Source organism: Phacochoerus africanus, chromosome 2 (assembly GCF_016906955.1).
Source record: "Phacochoerus africanus isolate WHEZ1 chromosome 2, ROS_Pafr_v1, whole genome shotgun sequence".
Classification (NCBI taxonomy): domain Eukaryota; kingdom Metazoa; phylum Chordata; class Mammalia; order Artiodactyla; family Suidae; genus Phacochoerus; species Phacochoerus africanus.
Window position 1 is genome coordinate 162,129,102 of NC_062545.1, and position 26,726 is coordinate 162,155,827.

Here is a 26,726-nt window from a genome sequence, read left to right on the forward strand (position 1 = left end):
GGAGCTAGGTGGCTATTTTGCAGTATAACTATAGAGGAAGAAGAAAGGCTGTACTATCCCAGTAGTGCTTCTTCACTGGCCTGTCATCACATCTTTTTATTTCACCAGGAGAGGCAGACCAGCCCTGGTTAGAGGCCACGGTACCTGGGAGGGGTTCCAGGGCCCCCAAACAGCTTATCCTCCCGGATATCCATGTGGTTCACTCTGCCACTTCTTAAAAATCTCTGCTCAAGAGGTCTTCTTATCAGTGAGGTCTCCCCTGACCACCCTGTTTAAAATGGCACCTACCCCATCTCCTGTTCTTCAGGTTTCCCTGTCCCTCTTTCCATTCCTGACCGCCTCCAGCATCTGGGGAGGAACATTTGGGAGAAGGCCTGTACTTTGCAGATACAGGGCAGGCACAGTGCAGGGCCTGCCTGCACCTCAGTCCTGGCTCTGCCTCTGAGATTTGGCCTTGGGCCTGTCATTACCTCTTTGTGCCCTAGCTACCACTTACCTGAAATGAGGGGATTAGAAGACATGAGCATCATAGCCTGTCCAAAATTACCATTTTGGTCCTATAATGTCAAAATGAACTTGCTTTGTTTTGAAGTAAGCTCTGTGAAGGCTGGTACATTTCTATCCTGTTAATCCCAGCAACTAGAATGGCAACCTGGCCTATTGTAGATGCTTGACAAATAGATGTGCTTTTATCTGGCCAGAGAGGCCACAAATGCTTTGAAGGAAGTGATTGTCATCAATTTCTGTACTTTTCCCCAGCCTTGCTCTCCCACCTTTTCAGTAAAAGGGTGTGGAAAACCACTTCTGGACAGCTGTGTTGGCATGATAAGGGAATGATACCTTGATAAGCACATGCAGGACCCCGAAGAATGGAAAGGAGCCCATTACTCACCTAAGAGGACAAAGATGCAGGCCAGGATGGCGATGAGGGCACCGCGACTCAGACTGACGGGGAGCATGTAGGCCTCGGGGCTGCAGGACAGGACGTGGCCGTCATCGTCACAGCTGCACACCTGGATAGTCAGTGTGCCTGTGCTGCTCAGCACTGGCTGCCCGTTGTCTGATATCAGGATGGGCAGGTAAAAGATGCTCTGCTCCTGCTGCCGGAAGCCAGACCTCCTGGTTAGAATCCGGGCAGTGTTATCTGAAGAGGACAGGGATTCCAGGATTGAAAAGGGAGAGGGGAGAGGAAAAATGGAAGAACCAAGAAGTGAATTAATTTTTTTGGATTTGAAAGCAAGGGGGCAGCTCCAGGCCTGGGGGCTTTCCCTGGAGGCGGTCACCTACAGCCCACCAGGTGTGTCAGGATCAGTGTTTGGATTCAGAAACCAAGATTTTTGCTTGCTTCTGGGCAAAACCCTGAGGCCTCGGAGAGAAACCCTTTTTGAGAGTCTGTCTTACCCTTTGTGACATAAAGTGCCCAGGGCGAACTGTCAGACTTCAGATGTGACTGAAATGTTCCTGGGAAAGCTTGACAGGAATGAACAATCACTGGTGACTTGTGGTCCCTGTTTGGTCTCCCTCAGCAGCTTTCCAGGGCCCTGGTGCTGCTTTGCGCCTCCAGGAAAAGAATGCCGAGGAGCCCACGTGGTTATGGCAGATTGCTTATTTTTGCCACTTTATCTGGAATTCATGTCTTTTGCTATTTTTTTTCATGCCTTTGAAATGCAGTCACCAACTCCTGTGCTTTCTGATGAACCTGCTCATTTAGCAGAAGCTTATTTGAAATCCCCTAATCATATGACACACACTGTTATTTCCTGCTACCTGGTGGTCTAAGTTTAAGCAATTAATATGAATTTGGTGAAAATTCAATAGTCCTCCCCCCCCCCAGTTTTAAAGGGATTAACAAAATTGTTTGATATGTTTCCACAAAGCTGGTGTGCGCATGTTTGTGTGTATTTATATTTGCCTAATGTAGTATTTGGGGATCTTTTTAAAAAAAATCTGTATATCAGATATATTTTTTGCAAAGCTTGTATCTTTTCCAGCAGCGGAAAAGTTTGAGAGACATGGTAGGACATATAAGCAGTGACTCTCAAAGCTAACATCATCAGGAGTTCCCATCATGGCGCAGTCGTTAATGAATCTGACTAGGAACCATGAGGTTGTGGGTTCGATCCCTGGCCTTGCTCAGTGGATTAAGAATCTGGCATTTCCATGGGTTGTGGTGTAGGTCACAGATGAGTTTCGGATCTGGCGTTTCTGTGGCTCTGGCGTAGGCTGGTGGCTACAGCTCCGATTCGACCCCTAGCCTGGGAACCTGCATGTTCCAAGGGTGCGGCCCTAGAAAAGACAAAAGACAAAAAAAGAAAGCTAACATCATCAATTTGAAAGGTCCTCTGGATGTGTTTCACATTTCACAGAGAAGAGTCTAAAACTTCTTAAAAAATTTTTAGAGCCTAACCAAAGTAAACGTTATTTATATCAGTATTTCTGGACATAATAAAGGGATTATACTTTTCTATCCTCTTGAATTTGGGTATGTCTGTATGATTGGCTTGAGATGATGAAAATGAGCAAAAGTGATTCATGTCACTTCCAGGAAGGAGCAACAGCTGGTGTGTGATTCTCATGCCTTCTTGCCTTGGTGTAGTATGTGAAAGAACATTTGATTGTTTTGTTTGTTTGTTTTCTTTTTATGACTGCACCTGCTGCATATGAAAATTCCTGGGCTAGGGGCTGAATTGGAGCTGCAGCTGAGGCCTACACCACAGCCACAGCAACACTGGATCTGAGCTGCACCTATGACTTGTGCTAAAGCTTGTAACAATGTCGGATACTTAACCCATTAAGTGAGGCTGGGAAATGAACCTGTGTTGTGAGAGAACATTTGAGATGGAGAGCCAGGCAGCCTGGGAAGCCTACACATGGACAGCTGTCCTTGGTCAGCAGACCCACAGTTGGCTTTATGCGGACAAGAAATTAACTTTAGTTGCATAAGGCCGCTGAGATTTTGGTGTCATTTGTTCCGTAGCATAGCCTAGCCTCTTCTGACTAGGACATTATTCCTTATTTAATTTTTGACCTCCTCCTCCCTCTTCTTTTCCATGGTAGCTGTTTTTATTGCATACTTATGTGCTAGGTACTTAGATTTTACATGCAGTATCTCATTTAATCGTCATCACAATTTGGTGAGACAGGGGTAATTTCACCTTTTTGCAGTGAGAAAGTTAAGGCCAAGAGAGATTACATAATTGGTTGAAAGTCACTAGTTTAGTGGCAGAGCTGGGATTTGAACTCTGGTCTCTGACTCCAGATATACACTCCTTCCACTGTGCTGTGTAACCACTTACTTTTTATAACATTAATGTTGAAAATTATTCAACTAATTGAAATCTCATCCTGTTTTGGTACAGTACTTTTTCCTCTCATTTCATTCTCACTGGAGAAAGATATCAGTTGGTTGTCAACCTAAAGATTATACTCATATACCCACCTACCACACAGTCCACCTTTTTGTCTGTTTTCCAGATTTAAGGGCTAAGTACTATTAATTCTGATACACAGTTTTACTTTTTTTTTCCTTTTGAAAAAATCAAGTTTTTCTCCAACAAATCTTTTTATTTTTATTTTTCATTCTAATCAAGGCCAGTTCATGGGACTTTTAGAAAGTCTGACAAGAGCTGAATTTCATATAAATATTACATTATGCCTACTGCATATCATATGTTTCTTGGTCTCGGAACTATCTAGAATTAAAGAAAAAAAAGGTCAGAGTATCACATTGGTGAGATTAGTCCTAGAAGGGAGCTGACATATACATAATTTTTGAATGTAATAACTAGAATGATTTTTTTTTTGTCTTTTCTAGGGCCGCACCCAGGGCATATGGAGGTTCCCAGGCTAGGGGTCTAATCAGAGCTGTAGCCGCCGGCCTACACCACAGCCAAAGCAATGCCAGATCCAAGCCGCGTCTGTGACCTACACCTCAGCTCACACAACGCTGGATCCTTAACCCACTGAGCGAGGCCAGGGATTGAACCTGCAACCTCATGGTTCCTAGTTGGATTTGTTTCCGCTGTGCCACGACGGGAACTCCTAGAATGAATATTGAATATAGTAACTAGAGCTTGAATAACCTATTTGGAAATAGCATTTGTTTCCAGAGTGACACAAAACTGTGTGTGTGTGTGTTGGGGGGGGGGTGGCTAAACAGGAGGTCCCAACTTCCAGTCTCAGTCTTAACACTTACTCATTCTCTGATCTTGGGCCATTTGCTTTTTTCCTTATCTTTCAAATGAGACAGTGAAAATCAGAGGGGTTAATAACTTCCTTAAAATTTTATAGGACTATTGTAAATATCAAATAAAGCAAAGTATGGGAAAGTTCATGTGAAGCTGTGAAGAATACGCACAATTCTTTTCATAATGCTTTTGGGATTTAGAAAAAGTAAGAAAGGCATTACTTGAGATAGTGCGGTGTTGTGTTCATAAAGGAGTACCATGTTTTGTGCATGGGAGTTGGGGGCCTTGACAGTAGATCCACTATATCAGATGTTGGTCAAATTTTTTTTTTTTTTTTTTGGTATTTCTTTGGGCCGCTCCGGCGGCATATGGAGGTTCCCAGGCTAGGGGTCTAATCGGAGCTGTAGTCTCCAGCCTACGCCAGAGCCACAGCAATGCAGGATCCGAGCCGCGTCTGCAATCTACACCACAGGTCACGGCAAAGCCGGATCGTTAACCCACTGAGCAAGGGCAGGGACCGAACCCGCAACCTCATGGTTCCTAGTCGGATTCGTTAACGCCTGCGCCACAACAGGAACTCCAGATGTTGGTCAATTTTTTGATGAGCCTCATTAAAGGATACTCAAGGGATAAATTGTTATGAGGAAACTGAGTTCATATTTTCCCTTGAAGTTGCACTGATTTTCCTTTTGGAAAACCTTCTAAGAGAGGAATCATTTCTTTTTATAGTCATCATGTTCCTTTAGCCCATCTTTTTAAGGTATTGGATCTGAGAATTGGTACCCAAAGTCATCATTAAGAAATTTGCAGCATTCTGTTGCATATTGTTTCTATATTCATTCTGACAAATATCACAGTGAAGGAATAGGGTGACAGCTAAAAAATTGAAGAAACATCACAATATGTTATTTTTTTTTTCCTCCTAGGATTTCCACTATAAAACCAATCCTGAAGGGACTGAAACAACTTTTTGCAGGAAAGGTTTCCAGATGAAGCAGATAAAATAATAATTCAAAATTTGATCCAGTAACAAAATCAGGATCTTTAATTGCAGTACTTCTGTTGTTTTAATTTATGTTACTCTTCAGAATTATTATAGTGATTCGATGATTTTATGTAGAAGATTAAAGGGATGACTTGGAAGAATGCTTTCCACTGAGAAGAAAACAAGTTTGATATTCTCAAATTTTAATGGCAAAATATCATGTGGAATGGAATGAATACTTTAAGTCCCAAATAGCTGACATTTGACACTAAGACTAGGTGTGCCTAAATTGTGACTATTTGTTACCCTCTATTTGGATCGTTATAACATGACAGCATTTAGGGGTGGAATAAAAATGCCACTGCAGCCCAGAGAAGTGATGCCCTCCCTCCCCAAGGTTAGACAGCTAGTTTGTCACAGAATTAGTAACAGAAGGGATTCTCTTGGCAGATTTGAATTATTTTTTCACTTGCTCTGACCTTTCTCTGAAAATCTTCTGGCCAGACTGCCTAAGCTCCTCCTTTTCCCATCTGTACCTAATGAAGAGCGTGCTTAGGTCTGTAAACTCCTTAGCTTATTTGAATACTTTTTGGAGTAGACAAGTCTAGAATTCCATTCCAGCAAAGCTGCGATGGGAAGCACTTTCTGGAGTAGAGAATCTCACCTGGCTGTTCTTTCTGAACCATTCCAAAGTCATAAAGTAGTTTCAGAACTACTCATTGTGTTCCTGTATTTACCCTTTGCTCTCTCTGATACTTAGTCTTTGTCTTCCTTTTGTTCTGGGAGCTTTTCACTGCTTCCCCCTTGATCTTTGTGTTGAAGTATTCCCTCAGGTTTTTCTCTTTATCTAGCTTTTTTCTGTCACTTTCTGCGGTTCTTCCTGTAGTTGAAGAACACACAAACATGGTGCCCTTTGTGGGGATGAAGGAAGGCCGTTGCCCGTGTGCCTGGCACAGAGCCAGCGCTCAGGCATTTGTGAACTGACTGAATGAAAGTTTTAGAATCAGCAGAGGATGTTCCTTGTCTCTGATGTTCTGAAACAAAACTTTAAAAGATCACACAAGTTAGCATTAATGTCCTCCCTGCTATTCAAAGAACTGGTGACTTCTGACACTGCCTGGTAGAGAAACCCAGCGTATCCAGCCCATAATGTAGAAAAGCATTGTAGCCAGCTGATTACCTTGGTTGTCCCTTATGGTGAAGTTGGGGTTGTTAGCAGCCTCAGGGGCCAGGCTGTAGTAGAAGTGCTGGCCGTTGCGTGGGTCGTCTTGGTCCACTGCACTCACTGTCTGGATCAGCTAAGGCAGGGACAGGAAATCAGATGAGTCAGAGTCAAAAGAAAAACTTCAAGGTCAGGTGAGGTCCCAAACCCTGAAATTCAGCAGGGGACCCTGAAACTTTCCCGGGCAGTCTCTGTGCTATCACACATTGCAGAATTGAATTTTGGTTAATTGTCGGGCCTGAGTATGTTAACAGGCACAGGGTAGATGTTACCAAAATACCTCAGATATTAGATATTGACATTACATACTGTCTTCATCCCAAGTCTAGTGCTTTTTAGGCAGTCCAAAGAGAAGACTTTGAGTAAGAGAACTCTGGGATGCCATAAGGTCCTGCTTGTTTCCCAGTTTGTCCTCTCACCCTCACCTTCTTGACCTTACATTTGGGTTAAGGGTTCACAGTCAAGTCACTGTCTTTGAGAGGCCCTTGACCAACGCCTAGTGGGAAGTCAGCAGACACTACGTTGACTGTGTCAGGTTAGTGGAAAACAGATGTGAGAGGATGGGTCACAGGGCAGTCAGTCTTTGTTGGCAAGAAGGGGAGCTAGACAAAGTGTAGAGCCCAAGGGCTCCAGGGTGGGGTGTATAGACTAGAGTCAGAAGCAAAGCTTGGGACTGAGGAGAGCAAGAGGTGGAGCTTCCTCTTGAGGTCCTTGGCCAAAATTTGGCCTTTTCCACAATGCTTCTCAGTGTAGTAAGTTACCATGAAGGTTTTGAAGACCATGATGGAAAAGTTCGTAAAGAAAGTGGTGTGAAATATACCACTGAAACCCCAGCAGGCAGACTGAGGTATATTAAAACGGAGGTATATAAAAAGGGGTAAAGGCAGACTGTGGAAGGGGTGGTCTCCTTTCTGTGTGTCTGTTCTATCAGCCAATAGCACAGGCTCCCTCCACCGCTCTTGGGCCTGGCCCTGTAGACATGACACTCCTGCTGTCAAAAGCTGACAATTAATAGGGTAGAAAATGGAACATTAAAGATCAGCTGGAGGGCTGAGGTGGGCTTGCTTCATGTTTGTTTCTTCATCTGTAAATTAAGGGAGATAATGCTACCCTCACAATAGGCTGAAGATGAAATAACAGAGGAGGAAGCTTCCACCAAGGGGTCTGCTGGTAAACATGGTGTTACTGAGATCTCTCTTCAGTGAAGGAATTGGTACCTTCACCCATCACTTTCTTTGGAAATTGCTCCATTGCTGAGAGCCACCTCTCCACGGTCAGCATGTCCTTCTAGGACAGCTGACATCCACTAGCTGATGTGATGGTATATCCCATCTCAACTCAGGGAAAATCCTAGTTCTGGAACTCTGTGGAGTCACTCAAGGCTGTTAGTGGGTCTGCACTGCAGCTGGACTCCTTTTGCCCAGTCCTGCAAAAGTTCTTCCCTTCCTTGGGTGTTGGCCCAAGGATGTTCCTTAATAAACACCTTAGACCAGAACTTTTCAGGAAATGCCTCCTGGTGAACCCACCTGGCAACTGGCCTCTGTTGAATCTAAAGGTTAGGGGAATGGAGCTGTAATAAAGGATAGGGAATAGGGGAGCACTGGGGATAAATCTGCCCCGCAGTCCAGCTTGATGTCAGTGCTGCTCACACACAGGGTCACCCCATTGCCCCGTCCCTGCCAAGACAAGTCCTCTACATTCTGCACCAAATATGTGAAGACATATTTCTTGATGAATGTTATAAATAGGTGATTATGCATAACTTGGCAAACAGTTGGAAAGTCATTTATGAATATCTGACCTGTGAACTCATATGTATGTATATGAATGAGGTGGGGACCTGAGGCACATGATGGGTTGGTTATAGGACTTTAAGGAATGGTCAGCAAAGACACTGCCTCACTGGGCCCAAGGTCCAGAGCACAGAGCTTGCCCTCCTGGCCTTTTCCTCTCAGCAGGTCTGATTTCATCCTCAGCCTCACTTGCCATGCAAGATTCTGGCACCTCAGACATCGTCTGATTTCTTTCTGGGCTTCTTTCCTCACCAAGAGGAAAGCACATTTCCTTGCTCAGCAAATGCAAAGCTGAGAATAATGTCTGACAAATCTAACACTAGGAGGCCCAATTCTTCACAAACCACATGTACCTACTGAGCTGTGTGCTTTTGAAAATCTTCAAAACATGTCCCAGAGCCAAAATCAAAGGGCAGGATTTATGTATCTTGGGCAAAAATGACAATTATGACAGACCATGACAGATTAGTGGCTTACGATCTGGACTTGAAGTCACAGATAAAGTGTGCTTCCAAGAACTGTATAATAGATGATTAGAAGATGTATAGGTGATATAGGCTTGTGTGCTCCTGTCCTATTCCTTAAGAAAGGAAATGTTTCACTTTAGGGGGGAGGGAATGTTTAATTTATTGTGCTACTATTACTCTTATATTACAGATGAAAAATTCACCTCTTGTCATTATAAAGTATTATATATTTGTCATAATAATACATAAAACAAAATTTATATGTTGTATTTCTTCAATATATATGTAAATCATCACATTACATACAAAAATTATTAAAACAAAGGCCCAAATCCTCTTACTCAAATCTCTTTGCACAGTAACCTTTGCTGTTTTTGATCCTGCCTCCCAGTCTTTGTTCACATGCAGATATAATTTTACATAACTTCAAGCATGTACATGTAGTTTCTATACCTCCTTTCTTTACTTGTAATAGCATGGATCATTTCTTATACTCTAAGATTTTCATTGCAACTTTTATTGACTGTGTAATATTTCAGATCTTTCTAGTCTAGAAATTCAGTAGATGTGGAAGTAGAATTATCTCAGACATGTTGAAAAAAAAATTTAGGCATACTATAGACCATTGCATTGAATTTCAGGAGTCAGGGGATGAGGTAATATAGATTAGAATCACAGGACACTTTTTTCCCCGCCCTGGGGTAAGGGAATCATTTTTGCTTTAAGTAGAATGGTAAAGATGTGCTGAGTCAATCTTTAGTGAGTTCCAGAGGCTGATGTAAGTTTTGGTTGTAAAGACAGAGTCTCTCTGTGCAGCAGGATGCCACAGAAGAGTGAGAGAAGTAAAAGCAAAAGCTGCATTACAGTCGGAAAATCTGAATTATCAAAGCGTGAGTCCTTGCTGTTTGCATCCACCCCAACCAGAAGCCATAGGACCACAAGATGTGCCCCCAGGGAAATAAGTTAGGACTGTTAGGGCATCTGTTAGGTCATAGGTAGAGAGGAAAGAGTCTTATAAAAGTTGAAGAGGGAAGATGGCCTATGGTCTGAGGAGTGGAAGGGTGGGATGGGGTGGCAGCAGCCTGACAGATATATTAATACATGGCCATTCCAAGCACAATTTGCTGTCTTGTTATACCGCTTGAAATTTAGTCAACCAAATATTCATTTAGGTTTAAAAGCAGACTTTAGAAAAATATGCAAATATATCTGAAGATTATGGAACTAAAGTTATTTCATATAAGGAGAAAATTCCTTCAGGTGCCTTTTCTCTCAAAACTTACCTGACATGAGTGGTCCTAAGAAAATGGGTGTTTGGAGGGAGGAGAAAGAGTAGGTAATTCCAGGTAACAGAGTGTATTTAGAATAGGGCAGGCAGTCCCTAAACAGCTACTTGTTGCTGGAAGAAAGGGAAGTAGGAAGATATAAAAAATAAACTTTCCCAGAGTTCCTGCTGTGGTGTGATGGGATTGGAGACATCTCCACAGGGCTGGGACGTGGGTTCAGTTCCTGGCCTGGCACAGTGGGTTGAAGGATCCAGTGTTTACGCAGCTGCACATAGGTTGCAACTGTGGCTTGGATCTGATCCCTGCATGGGAACTCCATATGTCACGGGGTGGCCAAAAAAGGGGAAAAGAAAAACTTTCTGTACTGCAAATGTTTTCAAGAATTCACGCTGAACCGAGAAAAAGACTCTTCTTTTTCCTCCTGATCTTAATGGTGTGTCATTTTCAGGACCCAAAACACATGCTATTACAATTGATTCTCTACAGTTCAGTTACAAAGTGGAAAAATACCTTGATTCACAGCCTTGTTTAGGTCACAAAATGTAATGGAGGCTCCAGATAGTTGTCTTAACAAGTAAACTGTTGCACCATGATATACAGAAGTTGGGGACTCTGTTCTGTAAACTGTTAGTTTCTGGATCTAAATTTCTTTGACGGCAAATCTGGTTATCTGTAGCAGTCATTTCCACCTGTTGGGGGTTAACCAAGGTGCACGCCTCACAAGCTGCCTTACCTGCCCTGCTTTGGCATTCTCACAGACAAAACCTTCATAGAATCTGGGGAACTCTGGAGCATTGTCGTTCACATCTAAGACTTTGATTGTGACAGAAACACTTCCAACCTGGGAAGGATTGTCTAAAGAGAGCACAAAAAGAACCCGAAGGTGAGGAAAGTCCAGTAATGCAACAAAGCAGCTCTTTGTTGAAGTAGGTATCTATCTCCTCAAGCTGGTTTTTAAAGGAATGGATAAAGGACATGGAAATAGCAACACAAGATGCAGGGGTTTCCCATTAAGAGCGTGGCTGGAACATGAGAAGCATGGACAGAAGGAGGTGTGTGTTGGAGAGTGTGTATGGTATCGGGGTGGGGGAGGGATGAGACTCTGGGAACAGATATCTTAAAATGATCCTAAAAGAGGTTTTGAATCTCTCACTTGGCTCATACTTCAGGTTGTGGAATTAAAGACAGGTCAGTTCTGTTTTCTGAGCTTCAAAACAGCCTGTTTCATACTGTATATCTTGGCTTGGCTTTATTCCTGTGTACTACATATTTCTGCTGCTTTTCGAAAGTTGCCTTTACATGACTTCACCTTTATGAAAGATCGACATTAGTACCTGTTTTTGCTAACCAAAAGAGGATTTTCGCCTTTATGAAAAAAGCCAAAAAGCCAAAATAGCATTCAATGTTTGTTTAACAGTGAGCCATTATAGAGGCATCACTCATCCTGAGCAGTGAGAGTGGCACCACCAAGCTCCTTCTCAGGAACCACACTCAGCATCTCAGCATCAAGCCATCATATTTTTGAACTGTGTCTTTGAGCCTTTGTGCATTTTATTTAGTGCATCTATTAGCAAGACATGTCATAAGGTAATTGCTTCTTTGCTTTATACCATTTTGGCTTACAGAATGTTTCATAGAACACTCTGCTTTTGGATAGCAGGGAAACCGTGTAATCACTTTGTTGAATTGGAAGGTTTTAAATTACTCATGGGATTACAGGTAATGCTGCACATGTATTTCTGCTTATGGACTGAGGGGATATTATAGGGTGGAACACACACCAAGTCCATATCTTTGGCTGGGGCAGAAGTTACTTGTGGGGGAAATGTGTCCTTTTGTTTTTTGCTTGGCTTTGCCCCACAAAGATAATTGCACAGCTCCAGTAGCGCCCCTCCTGTCTTTTTGTGTTTTGGCCACCATCCGAAGAAGACAAGATAGAATATAAGACTCAGAAATTATGCTTAGTAAACAAAAGCATAAGACAGAAGTTACAAGACTCAGAAATTATGCTTAGTAAACGATCAAAAAAAATTTTATTAAACTTCATAATGCCTTGTTCTTCTGGTTCATCCCCCCCCCCTTTTTTTCCTCCTTCTCAAGGATGTCTATACTATGTTTTTCCCATAAATATTTTAATTGCTTGGTTACTAAAAGTGCTGCCATTTAAATTTTTTTCATTATAACTGTGGTGGTACTTATTTATACAGTGAATAATGAAACATCCAGAAAAACATGAGAATAAATATGACCTACAGTCCTACCACCAGAAATATCCATTATATGATATATATAATACTCTGTTCAAACTCTCTAAAACACACATACACACACACACATGCACTGCAGTTAAGCAAAATTAAAAAGTTGTATTCAGAACTTTAATATTTTGGCAAGATTATCATGGGTCATTGAAATATGAAAGCATGGGTATTAATATCAACATGGTATTCTCATTTTACTGTATGGCTGTATCATAATTTATTCAAACTCCTATTATTTGATATTTAGGTGATTCTACTCCTTTCCCCTTAGGTGATTCTACTCCTTTCCCCTTATTTTAAAATAACAATGCAGGGAGTTCCCGTTGTGGCGTGGCGGAAGCCAATCTGACTGGGAACCATGGGGTTGCGGGTTTGATCCCTGGGTTAAGGATCCAGCGTTGCCATGGGCTGTGGTGTAGGTTGCACATGCAGCTCGGATCTGTCATTGCTGTAGCTCTGGCATAGGCTGGAGGCAACACCTCTGATTAGACCCCTAGCTTGGGAACCTCCATATGCCGCGGTTGCGGCCCAAAAAGGACAAAAAGACAAAAACAAAGCCAACAAACAAAAAAATAATGCAGTGGACATTTGGGTACATAAATCTTTGTTAATATTTATACTTATTTCCTTAAGATAACTATTAGAAGTAGAATTCTTAAAAAAGTAAGAATATGTTGGAAAATCTAAATGCAAAAGATTAATTGCCATGTTGCTCTCCTGCATAGAGATACATACTTCTGCCAGTATGTTAGGGTCTGCTATTTCCCCGAACCTTTACCATCACTAGGTGTTATTTAAAAAAAAATGGAATGTAGGAGTATATAATCTAATTATAATAAAAATCTATTTTTTTAGTTTTCAATTCTATTTTTAAGTTTATTTTAATAAATCTGCCTTTTGTTGCAAGACTTCTCAAATTCTCATATGCATGTGAATATAGGTATGTATGTAATGAGGGTGATGTGTTATAAATGCTTCCTTTCACCTAACAATAATATTTTATACCATTTTGTGCATTCCTAATGTTATTAACAATTGATTTAGATTAGATTAAATTCCTCTTAAATTTCTCAGGAAGTCTCTCTTGTCTTAATACGTCTGTCTCTTTGGTTTAAGGATGCTATTTTCTGTGCTCCTTTTGCATGTTTAGCTTTTATCTCTAGCACAAGACCAGATATATAGAAGATGCTCAATAAGTATTTGAACTAAATACATTCACTCACTTGCATAAACTAGGCTTTCCATTTCTTCCCATAAAGAATATAATTCTTATTCCAGTAAGCTCTAGAAACTTCTACTTTCTACAATGCATTCATTTTGTCATTATATGGAGACCAATTTATTGTGTTACTTACTCATTTCCATAGCAAGGACAGTAATATTATGCCAAGAAAACTCTTCTCGGTCAAGGGGTCTTGCAGTCATTAGGGCACCTGTTGTAATGTCAACATAGAAGAATCTTCCAGGGTCACTACTTCTGTCAATGGAATATCTGCAAAAGCAGATTAAATACTTCATTTTATTTGGATAAGCACACTATAGCATATTACATTAGAGAACTGAGTGCATACCATGTGGAATGGGACTAGTTCGGAGTTATGAACACTTGGAGGACTGCATTCCTGTTTTATCATGTCCAACCCCACCCCCGCCCCCAACAAACAAACACAAAACAACAACAAACTATTACTGCTTTAATATCCTCATTTATAAAGTGAAATACAACAGGGTACCAAGGACTTAGGGCAATTTTAAGCTATTTAAAGATCAATTTCAACAATTTAAAGCCAAAAACTGCCTGTGCCCTAAGGCTTTTGGGATACTGATGTCAACCTCTATTTTTTCCAAAACAAATTTTATTCAAATAAGTTCGGAAATGCTAAGTTGGAAGTGGAAAAAGTATAGTTACGTGGTTCTGGTCCCTGTAATTTAGTGTCACCTGTTGAGAAGAAATATTTGAATTATGTCCTTTTAGACATACTGATGACCAACCTGCTGAAAACACAGAAATGGCATGCGCTAGATGAGATGTCCTTACCTATGGAATGTTTTTAGCAAGATGGATCAGGTCTTTTTGGTTGGTTAATGTAAATAAGTCTGGAATTTATTAATGGGGCACAGCTTGCTGGAGAAGATTATGTTAACTTTGTAATTAATGGAGTATAAAAAGCAGATGTTCTATCGCCAAAATAGCGCCTTCTGTTCAGGCAGTATTAGCTCATGTTTTGCCACTGTTATATCATTTGCATCCTTATTTACCTTGATTCTGGGTAAGATCTGGAATTCCTGTTGAACCTGATTTGGCAGCCTAACGTTTGTGTTATCTCACCTAAGTTATCTTACCTGGTCCCCATCTTTGGATACTCACTAGGTGTGGAGGGAGGCTCAGGCATCTGTATGTTTAAAAACCTCCATAAGGGATTTTGCTATATAGCCATGATTGAGAGCCATTCTCAAGAAACTTATGTAGTCCTGGGTAATGGCCGGCTGCCATTTATTGAGTACTAGGCATTTTATAGCTTCTTTTTAAATTCTGCAACATCTCTAGGATATTTAGGTAATATCTCAATTAACAGAAAAGGAAACTAACACTTAGAGAAGTTAAGTCACTTTCATAGCAGTTACACAGCTAATAATTTGCTGATTACTAACATAGCTAATGAGATTTGAAACATATGTTTACATATAAACTATTGCATATATAATACGATTATATTTATTTATTTATTTATTTATATTTTTAATTTTTTTTTGTCTTTTTGCTATTTCTTTGGGCCGCTCCTGCGGCATATGGAGGTTCCCAGGCTAGGGGTCGAATCAGAGCTGCAGCCACCGGCCTACGCCAGAGCCACAGCAACGCGGGATCCGAGCCGCGTCTGCAACCTACACCACAGCTCACGGCAACGCCAGATTGTTAACCCACTGAGCAAGGGCAGGGACCGAACCCGCAACCTCATGGTTCCTAGTCGGATTCGTTAACCACTGCGCCACGACGGGAACTCCAATTGCATATATAATATGATTATATTTAAATGATTGTGTTATATGTATATACCACATATATGTATATGTGTTTGTGTGCAAGTATATATATAAACTATTGTAACATATTGAGTTCAAAATTCTATTTAAAGTTACTAGCAAATGCAATCTATATCTTAAAGTTGTCAAAACTGGGAAATACTGCCCAAAATCCCACCAAAAGTTTGGGTAAGCAGTTTGTTTAGTGCATTATTTTTCAAATTAAAATCAATATGGTGGGTTATGACTAGTGTAGAAAGAAACTGAAATAGAATAGGGAGTTCCCGTTGTGGCTCAGTGTTAATGAATCTGTCTAGAATCCATGAGGGAGCTGGTTCAATCCCTGGCCTTACTGGTGTTGCCATGAGCTATGGTGAAGGTTGCAGACATGGCTCAGATCTGGTGTTGCTGTGGCTGCAGTGTACGCTGGCAGCTGCAGCTCTAATTTGACCCCTAGCCTGGGAACTTCCATATGCCACATCTGCAGCCCTAAAAAGCAAAATACATATGTGTGAGTGTGTGTGTGTATATAATATATGCATGCCAGATTATTACTTTCAGTAAGGGTAAATATTGATGGTAAAATTTTTGTTTCAATATATAGAAATACATATACATATAATGTATACTTGTATATGTATTATTTGGTAAAGTATTTTATTTCAAGTATGTATTTTTTCCTGCAGAGTTTCAGGATGACTGTTCAGAGAATTAGGAATTAAAGGGAAAGGTGACCACTGAAGGCTAGAGAAGCTGGGATCATTTCAGTTATACCTCTCTAAGAGTTGGGAAATTTTAAGAAGTAAATCATGCCTTTCTCTGCTTCTGATCTTATTTAATGAAAACTTACTGTAGCCAGGCACTGCTCTAAATGTCTTATTTAATCCTTGCAATAATCCTGTGAGGACGGGGTATAAAATGTCATCCTAAATGTTATCTCCATTTTACAGGTGAGAAAATGGAGGCATGGAAAGATTAAGTCACTTGTCCAAGGTTAGACTGCTGGGAATCAAACCTAGGCACATTGAATGTATGAGCTTGTTTAAGGAAACAAAACCTTATCTCTTTTTGAAGATAAATTAAGCCATGATAGTTTATTGACTATTATTACCAGCAAACAGTAGGCTAATTAATAAAGAATAAATACCTGCCAAAAAAAAGGAAGCATAGCTCTCCCAGACTTCAGACAACATTTCAAAGCTACAGTAATCAAAGGAACAGGAGAATTCACCTAAAGCAGTCAACAATGAAACAGACCCCTGCAGTTTGACAGACATTTGGTTCAAAAGGGAGATAGTGAAAATACTGAAGTAATTAAGAGAGGATATGAACAGTAATGCAAATTCTTTTGGAAAGGAACTAGAAAATATAAGGATGAGCCAAGAAAAACTAGAAAACTCATTTGCAGGGATACAAACTGAGCTAAAGGCAATAAAGACCAGAATGAATAATGCAGAGGAACGAAATAGTGATGTGGAAGACAAAATAATGGAAATTATTAGGACAGCAGACAGAAAACCAAATGAAAAAACATGAAAGCAATATGAGACCTATGGGATAATATAAAGTGGGCCAATCTATGCATAATAGAAATTCCAGAAGGAAAAGAAAAAGAAGAGGGGATTGAAAATAATATTTGAAGAAATTACGGTTGAAAACTTTCCAAACCTAAAGGATACTTATATCAAGATACAGGAAGCACAGAGGGCCCCAAACACACTGAACCCAAACAGGCCCACACCAAGACATAGTGTAATAAAAATGGCAAAAATTAAAGAGAAGGTTCTAAAGGCAACAAGAGAAAAGCAAAGCATTAATTATAAGGGAACCCCCATAAGGCTTTCAGCTGATTTCTCCACAGAAACACTAACAGGCCAGAAGGGAGTGGCAAGATATATTTAAAGTGATGAAAGGAAAAAATTTTGCAATCCAGAATATGCTATCCAGCAAGAATATAATTTAAAATAGAAGGGGAAATAAAGAATTTTCCCAACAAACAAAAGCTAAAAGAGTACGGCAATACTAAACCCATTCTAAAAGAAATATTGAAAGAGCTTCTCTAAATTAAAAAAAAAAAAGAAAAAGAAGAATTAGGATGGAGGAAACCACAATTGGAAAGCAGTCACTTAAATAAGCCAGCATACAGATCTAAACATGAAGATGTTGGAAAAAAAAAAAAAGACATCAAAATCATACAATGTGGGGAATGAAAGTAAGAAAATATAGATTCTTTGTGCATTTTAATGATGTGTTTGAGCCTATATGACTGTCAGGCTAAAGCAAGCAGATATAGGAAGGGGTTAACATACTTAAAAAACAGGGCAACTGCAAATCAAAACCAAACATTACATTCACAAAAACTGAAAGGTACTCAAGCATAAAATAAATGGAAACCATCCAACCAAAAAAAAAAAATAAAAGAAGAAAAGAGGAACATAGAATCAACTGGAAAACAAGATTTAAAGTGGCAATAAATACATTTTTATCAATAATCGCCTTAAATGTCAATGGACTGAATGCTCCAGTCAAAACACACAGAGTGGCAGATTGGATAAAAAAGCAAAAACCTTCAATCTACTTTCTACAAGAAACTCACCTTATGGCAGAGGACACATATAGATTGAAAGTGAGGGGATGAGAAAAGATATGGACAAGATGGGAAAGCAGAAGTTGCAATACTCATATCAGACAAAATAGACTTTAAAATGAAGGCCATAAAGACAAAGAAGGACACTATTTAATGGTTAAATGATCCATTCAAGAAAAAGATATTACTATCATCAATATATCGGCCCCTAATATAGGAGCACCCAGATACCTCCAACAAATACTAATAGACATAAAAGGAGAAATTGATGGGAATACAATCTTAGTAGGAGACTTTAATAGCCCACTCACATCAATGGACAGATCCTCTAGACAGAAAATCAGTAAGGCGATAGAGATCCTAAAGGACACAATAGAAAAGTTAGACTTAGTAAGCATTTTTAGGACATTACATCCAAAAAAATTAGAATATACATTCTTCTCAAGTGCACATGGAACATTCTCAAGAATTGATCACATCCTGGGGCACAAGGCTAACCTCAAAAAATTTAAGAGTGTAGAAATTATTTCAAGTATCTTCTCTGACCACAATGGCATGAAAATAGAAATCAACCAGAGGAAAAGAAATGAGAAAAAACTGACTACATGGAGACTAAACAACATGCTATTAAAAAACCAATGGGTCAATGAGGAAATCAAGAAGGAAATTAAAAAAATACCTCGAGACAAATGATAATGAAGACACAACCACTCAAAATCTATGGGATGCCGCAAAAGCAGTGCTCAGGGGGAAATTCATAGCAATACAGGCTTTCCTCAAACAAGAAGAAAAATCTCAAATTGACAACTTAACCCACCACCTAAATGAATAAGAAAAAGAACAACAAACAAAACCTAAAGTCAGCAGAAGGGAGGAAATCATAAAGGTCAAAGAGGAAATCAATAAAATAGAGATTAAAAAAAAACAATAGAAAAAATCAGTACAACCAAGACTGGTTCTTTGAAAAGGTAAACCAAATTGACAAACTTCTGGCTAGACTCACCAAGAAGAGGAGAGAAAAAACCCAAATAAACAAAATAAGAAATGAAAAGGGAGAAGTCACAACAGATACTACAGAAATACAAAAAACCATGAGAGAATACTATGAACAATTGTATGCTAACAAATTTGACAAACTAGAAGAAATGGACAACTTTCTAGAGACTTACAGCCTGCCAAAACTGAATCAAGAAGAAATAGATCAACTGAACAGACCGATCACTAGAAATGAAATTGAATATGTCATAAAAACACTCCCTACAAATAAAAGTCCAGGACCGGATGGCTTCACAGGTGAATTTTACCAAACATACAAAGAAGAACTTATACTCATCCTCCTTAAACTTTTTCAAAAGTTTGAAGAAGAAGGAACACTCACCCTAGGTGCCACATCACCCTAATTCCAAAACCAAAGATACCACCAAAAAAGAAAACTATAAGCCAATATCTTTGATGAATATAGATGCAAAAATTCTCAACAAAATTTTAGCCAACCAAATTCAACAACATATAAAAAAGATTGTATACCATGAACAGGTGGGATTCATCCCAGGTTCACAGGGATGGTTCAACATACACAAATCAATCAACGTCATATACCACATTAACAAAAGAAAAGTGAAAAACCACATGATCATGTCATAGATGCAGAAAAAGCATTTGACAAAGTCCAACATCCATTCATGATCAAGACCCTCGCCAAAGTGGGTATAGAGGGAACATTCCTGAACATAATCAAAGCCATTTATGAAAAACCAACAGCAAATATAATACTCAATGGAGAAAAACTGAAAGCCTTCCCACTAAAATCTGGAACAAGACAAGTATGCTCACTCTCACCACTGTTATTCAACATAGTACTGGAAGTCATAGCATGGCAATCAGACAAACAAAAGGCATCCAAATAGGAAGAGAAGAGATAAAACTGTCACTGTATGCAGATGACATGATAGTATACATAGAAAACCCTAAGGACTCAACCCCAAAACTACTCAAACTAATTAACAAAAATTGCATTTCAAAAAATCAAATACCTGGGAATACACCTGACTGAGGAGGTCAAAGACTCATATGCTGAGAACTACAAAACATTAATCAAGGAAATTAAAGAAGATGTAAAGAAATGGAAAGATATTCCATGTTACTGGGTTGGAAAAATTAATATTGTAAAAATGGCCATACTACCCAAAGCAATCTAAAGATTCAATGCAATCCCTATCAAATAACCCATGACATTTTTCACAGACCTAGAACAAACAATCCAAAAATTTATATGGAACATCAAAAGACCCAGAATTGCCAAAGCAATTCTGAGGTACAAAAACCAAGTAGGAGGCATAACTCTCCCAGACTTCAGGCAATATTACAAAGCCACAGTCATCAAGACAGTGTGGTACTGGTACTAAAACAGACAGACCAATGGAATAGAATAGAGAACCCAGAAATAAACCCAGACTCCTGTGGTCAATTAATCTTTGACAAAGGAGTCAAGAACATAAGATGGGAAAAAGACAGTCTTTTCAGCAAGTATTGCTGGGAAACCTGGACAACTGAATGCAAATCAATGAAACTAGAACACACCCTCACACCATGCACAAAAATAAACTCAAAATGGCTTAAAGACTTAAGTGTAAGACAAGATACCACCAAACTCCTAGAAGAGAACACAGGCAAAACATTCTCTGACATCAACCTTATGAATATTTTCTCAGGTCAGTCTCCCAAAGCAACAGAAATAAAAGCAAAAATAAACCAATGGGACCTAATCAAACTGAAAAGCTTTTGCACAGTAAAAGAAACCAAAAAGAAAATAAAAAGACAACTTACAGAATGGGAGAAAATAGTTTCAAAAGATGCAACGGACAAGGGCTTAATCTCTAAAATATACAAGCAACTTATACAACTCAACAGCAAAAAAGCCAACAACCCAATGGAAAAATGGGCAAAAGACCTTTATAGTCATTTCTCCAAGGAAGAGGTACAGATGGCCAACAAGCACATGAAAAAATGCTCAACATCCCTGATTACTAGAGAAATGCAAATGAAAGCTACCATGAGGTACCACCTCATACCTGTCAGAATGACCGTCATTAATAAGACCACAAATAACTAAATGCTGGAGAGGGTGTGGAGAAAAAGGAACCTTCCTGCATTGTTGGTGGGAATGTAAGCTGGTACAATGACTATGGAGAACAGTATGGAGGTACCTTAGAAAACTATACATAGAACTACCATATGACCCAGCAATCCCACTCTTGGGCATATATCCGGACAAAACTTCCCTTGAAAAAGACACATTCATCCGCATGTTCATTGCATTACTATTCACAATAGCCAAGACATGGAAACAACCCAGATGTCCATCAACAGATGATTGGATTAGGAAGATGTGGTATATATACACAATGGAATACTACTCAGCCATAAAAAAGAACAAAATAATGGCATTTGCAGCAACATGGGTGGAACTATAGACTCTCATACTGAGTGAAGTAAGTAAGAAAGAGAAAGACATACCATATGATATCACTTATACCTGGAATCTAATATATGGCACAAATGAATCTTTCCACAGAACAGAAAATCATGGACTTGGAGAATAGACATGTGGTTGCCTCGGGGGAGAGGGAGGGAGTGGGATGGACTGGGAGCTTGGGGTTAATAGGTGCAAACTATTGCTTTTGGAATGGATTAGCAATGAGATCCTGCTGTGCAGCACTGAGAGCTATGTCCGGTCACTTATGATGGAGCATGATAATGAAAGAAAAAAGAATCTGTACATGTATGTATAACTGGGTCACCATGCCGTACAGTAGAAAAAAAATTGTATTGGGGAAATAACAATAAAAAATTTAAAGAAAAAAACTGTGGTACTGCTGTAAAAACAGACATGTGGATCAATGGAACAGAACTGAAAGCCCAGAAATTAACCCAGACGTCTGCAGTAAATTAATCTTCAACAAAGGGGTCAAGAATGGAAAAAAGACAGTCTGTTCAGCAAGTGGTGCTGGGAAAACTGGCCAGCTGCATGTATATCGATGAAATTAAAACATACCCTCACACCATGCACAAAAATCAAATCAAAATGGCTTGAAGACTTAAACATAAGATATGACACCATAAAACTCCTAGAAGAGAAAATAGGCAAAACATTCTCTGACATAAACCATACGAATGTTTTCTTAGGTCAGTTTCCCAAGGCAATATAAATAAAAACAAAATAAACAAATGGGATTTCATTGAACTTACAAGCTTTTGCACAGCAAAGAAAAGCATGGAAAACAAAAACAAAAAACCCAAAAAGACAACCCACAGAATGGGAGAAAATTATTGCAAACAATGCAGCTGATGAGGGCCTAATATCCCCAAATATACAAAAAACTTATACAACTCAGTAATAACAAGAAAGACCCTATAGAAAAATGGGCAGAAGTCCTAAATAGACATTTCTCTAAAGAATACATACGGATGGCCAGTGGGCACATGAAAAAATGCTCAGCACCACTAATTATTAGAGAAATGCAAATCAAAACTGTAGTGATCAAGTTACCACCTCACCACCTCACAGAATGGCCATGATTAATAAGTCTACAAATGAATGCTGGAGAGGGTAGGGAGAAAAACACCTACACTGTTGGTGGGTATGTAAGTTGGTACAAACACTATGGAAAGCAATATGGAGGTTCCTCAGAAAACTAAATATAGAACTACCATATGATTGCGCAATCCCACTCCTGGGCATATATCCATATAACACTGTAATTCAAAAAGATACATGAACCCTATGTTCAATGCAGCACTATTCACAATAGCCAGGACATGGAAACAACCTTAAAAGTTTGTCGATAGATGAATGGATTAAGATGTGGTACATATACACAATGGAATGCTACTCAAACATAAGAAAGAATGAAGTAATGCTACTTGCAGCAATATGGATGCAAGTAGAGATTCTCTAAGTGAAGTAAGTCAGAAAGAGAAAGGCAAATATCATATGATATCACTTACATGTAGAATCTAAAATACGACACAAATGAACCTATCTACAAAACAGAAACAGACTCACAGACATGAAGAACAGACTTGTGGTTGTCAAGGGTGGGGAAAGGAGAGGGATGGACTGGGAGTTTGGGATTAGTAGATGCAAACTGTTACATTTAGAATGAGTAAGTGATGAGGCCTACTGTATAGCACAGGAAACTCTGTGTGTGTACACATTCATGACTGTGTCACTTTGCTGTACAGCAGAAATTGGCAAAACACTATAAATTAACTATAATAAAAAGTAAAAAACACATGCCTACAAAGTCCATTCAAAATTAACTGGAGCTTTATTTCCCCCAAGTATAAATTAGTGATTTAGTTTTAAAGTTTACTGGCTTATTGATTGATTGATTGATTGACTGATTGTCTTTTTAGGGCTGCATCCATGGCACATGGAGGTTCCCAGGCTAGGGGTCTAATCAGAGCTGTAGCTGCTGGCTTACGCCACAGTCAAAGCAACGCCAGATCTGAGCTGTGTCTGTGACCTACACCACAGCTCATGCAACGCCAGATCCTCAACGCACTGATCGAGCCCAGGGATCGAACCCACAACCTCATGGTTCCCAGTTGGATTTGTTTCCACTTCAACATGACGGGAACTCCTACTGGCTATTTTAAGAGTTGAGTTTTGTCTTAGAAAAAAATATTGGTTGTCTCATGACAGCCTTTTCTTTCAGTTCCCCAAACATAAGAAAAGCCAGCCATGCAGCCCACAGAGCCATAACCCTGATGGCAGCTCTCCAAGCTGTAGGCATAGTTCCCAGGGGGAGAGGCAGCCTGTGATGAACCAGCTTTCTGCATTCAAACCTACAATGCCATAGCAAATGTCACAGATGGTATGAGAGATGGAGTGATGCAAATAACTGACAGAACCCATGACAGTACTGCCTGGTGACACACTGAGAGGAGACACTGCGAGCCTGCCTTGGAGAAGCCTCCCTCATCAAGTGGAATCACTTTCCAATTTCCCAAGCGGGGCTTGAATTGGGGCAATAATAGCATTCATTACTCTGAATGGGACACTGGGCCAATTTTGAGGAGTCAGGAGAACAAATTTAAAGGTGTAGATACAGATGGAAAATGAGAAAATTGGGATACGCTAGTGAATTATGTAGGTGGTTTTCCTTTCTCTAACCATAATATTCTCACCTACTGTGGACAGAATAGGCATAACATACATATACAAAACTGCCTTCAGTGAACAATAGCTGGTATTTGTTGAACTCCCTGCTTGTTTACTTGCCTGAGGCCTTTCTCTGAATTTAGGAATGATTCGGAGGTAGGGAGGACAGGCTCCCTAAGTGTACACACACACACACACACGGAAGGCACAGGAGGTCAGGCTGTTTACACACACACACACACACACACACACACACACACACACACACACACACACGGAAGGCACAGGAGGTCAGGCTGTTTCCATACCAGCAGACAGGCTCCCTAAGTGTACACACACACACACACACGGAAGGCACAGGAGGTCAGGCTGTTTACACACACACACACACACACACACACACACACACACACACACACACACGGAAGGCACAGGAGGTCAGGCTGTTTCCATACCAGCAGAAGCCTATTTCACTTGCCAAATGGTTCAGTTTCCTGCTTGCTAGAAATTCCTTGAGCATTTATTAAAAATTTAGATCATCCAAACATTGTATTTTTCATGGATATATAACTAAATCTGGAGACTTACTTTTGGCTTCATTAGTAAATAATGACCAGTTTATATGCCTGAACACACCATAAACTTTCTAGAAATGAGATTATAAAAGTCCTGGTAATCTTTTCTAGAAGTTAAATGACCTTTTATCCATAACATTTTAATTCAGGTGATAATGTTGATTTTTTTGGATGGTTTAATATGTATTTTCTTTTAGGAATATGAATTTCATTTATTTTTAATAAAAATGCAGAAGATAAATTTGATAGCCAAGCTGCATATAACATGCAAATTGTTTTAGAAAAAAATAACTTATAGGGAGAAAAAGAGCAATATGGGGAAAGATAACATAGGAAAGTAATTCCCAAACGTGTTTGTTAAGCGATAGCCAGAGATTTCACTTCTAGGTGCTTTTCTCTCTGAGAATCCAGGACTCCCAATTGTCTCTTTGGGTCCAGGGACCATTCTTTGTTCCTGTGGGACAGTACAAAGAGTCAGAGCCTCTGTATCTAGCAATATGAATTCTCTTCCTTCTTTGCATCTGAAATGCAGAGGAGGATTGCATTTCTAGTTTTGCTAAGTGGAATTCTGCTTTACCCCCTGTGCCCAAACGCTTGTCTTGTTACCTCAAGGCCTACTGTCTTGTTCGTGCCACTTTCTCTCTTGAGACTTAGAGTCCAGACCTAGAATTAGCCCAGTGGACTCTGCCTTCTCCCTGTTCATTCTTGGATTCCTCTTAACCAAGATCTCTTAGACTAGCAACACCCCATCATAGACCTCCCTGTTGCTAACTGCTGTGCCATGCTGGCCAACTGGTAGTTTCCAATGGCTCATCATCTGAAGCAGCATTTTCTGTGAGCCAGACAGGATTCCCTCATTTTGTGTACCTCTTTTTGCTCCATGCCAGTGGTGGAACTAGGTCTGCTGGTGTTTCTCTTTCCTTCCTAGATATGTGTTGAGATAATGACTTTAGTCCTGAATAATAATGCACATTCACTCTAGGTGTGTGTGTGTGTGTGTGTGTGTGTGTGTATTTCCTGACTGCTTTCAGTCTCTCTTGCTTATCATTTAGTAGTGTGGCTCCTGACAAAACCGTATTTCCAGTGCATACCATACAGGAGTCCAGAGTCAGAAACTGGGAAGAAGATGTGGAAGTATCCATTGGGTATTCTGACTGACTCTTTTAGAAGTGGGATTTGATTTTTTCATACTGTGCTTGTTTTATTTCAAACCTTTTCCCTCTATAAAGTTTTCTTCTCTGAAGTTTCCCCACAGTATTGTCTCTGATATGAACAGATTAATCAGAAGATAGATATATGTTCTTGGCTTCTGATGTATTTGTATTATGAATATAAACTATAATATTTGTATTAGGAATATAAATTTATAATTGAATTGGTTTCATTTGTGTGTTTTTTTTAGGGGTAATATGATTTCGCTAACTTCTTCCTGTCCTATTATACATTTAAAAAGCTTAAGGTTGAAATATCACTTATATAAAGTTGTTATAAAAACTAGTTAGTTGTCTTCTAAAAATCAGATATCAGAATTGAAACAAAATAATTTTAGCCATTTTAATGCTTGAAAGTTTAAATTGTTTGCTAATTGATTAGAGGAAGCTGATTTCCCTCAGTATAGTTAATCTCAGCAGAGAACCGTCTTTATTAAACTGCAAAAGCACATTTTCATTAAATACAAAATGGCACCAAGTGAGGAAAGTAGCCAGCTGACAGAAAAGACCTTTGATAAATTGGGGGTGTGTTTAAAATGTGCTGTCTGCATGCACTAAAGCCCTAGATCCATTTGTGTGACTTTCAACAATTAATGTGACAGATGGCCTCAGACAGCCTTGGGATCCTGATCTTTTGTGTCAAGCTTCAGAGGCTTGGCAGTTGCTCTGGAAGGTTGAAATATCAACCTGTCCACCAGCTGTTTGTGCTTTGGTTCCAGAGTCTATGGGAAATTGCCATGACTATAGGAACAGCTCTCCTCCCCGCCCCCCCCCCCCCCAGGGGGAAGCATCTGGAATCTTCATGTTTAAAACGTGCTTTGGAGAGGTGGATATGGGCTTGCAGTAGAAAGCCAGTCTACATGGCATCAGAGCTCTTGACAGCAGTTGTAGTTTCTATTCTTTTTTTTTTTTTTTGGGCATTTCTAGGGCCGCTTCTGTGGCATATGGAGGTTCCCAGGCTAGGG

At 39.7% G+C, this 26,726-nt stretch overlaps 1 protein-coding gene across 1 annotated transcript in view; it reads right to left on the reverse strand.

The window, feature by feature from the left end:
- Positions 1–26,726, reverse strand: part of CDH20 (cadherin 20) — a 204,451-nt gene that overhangs the window by 5,151 nt on the left and 172,574 nt on the right. Inside the window, exons 8-11 of the mRNA XM_047767028.1 lie at positions 13,557–13,693; positions 10,674–10,795; positions 6,353–6,470; positions 893–1,144 (exon numbers count right to left, since the gene is read on the reverse strand). Of these exons, the coding sequence (XP_047622984.1) occupies positions 893–1,144; positions 6,353–6,470; positions 10,674–10,795; positions 13,557–13,693 (629 nt within the window). The remainder of the gene's footprint in view (positions 1–892; positions 1,145–6,352; positions 6,471–10,673; positions 10,796–13,556; positions 13,694–26,726) is intronic.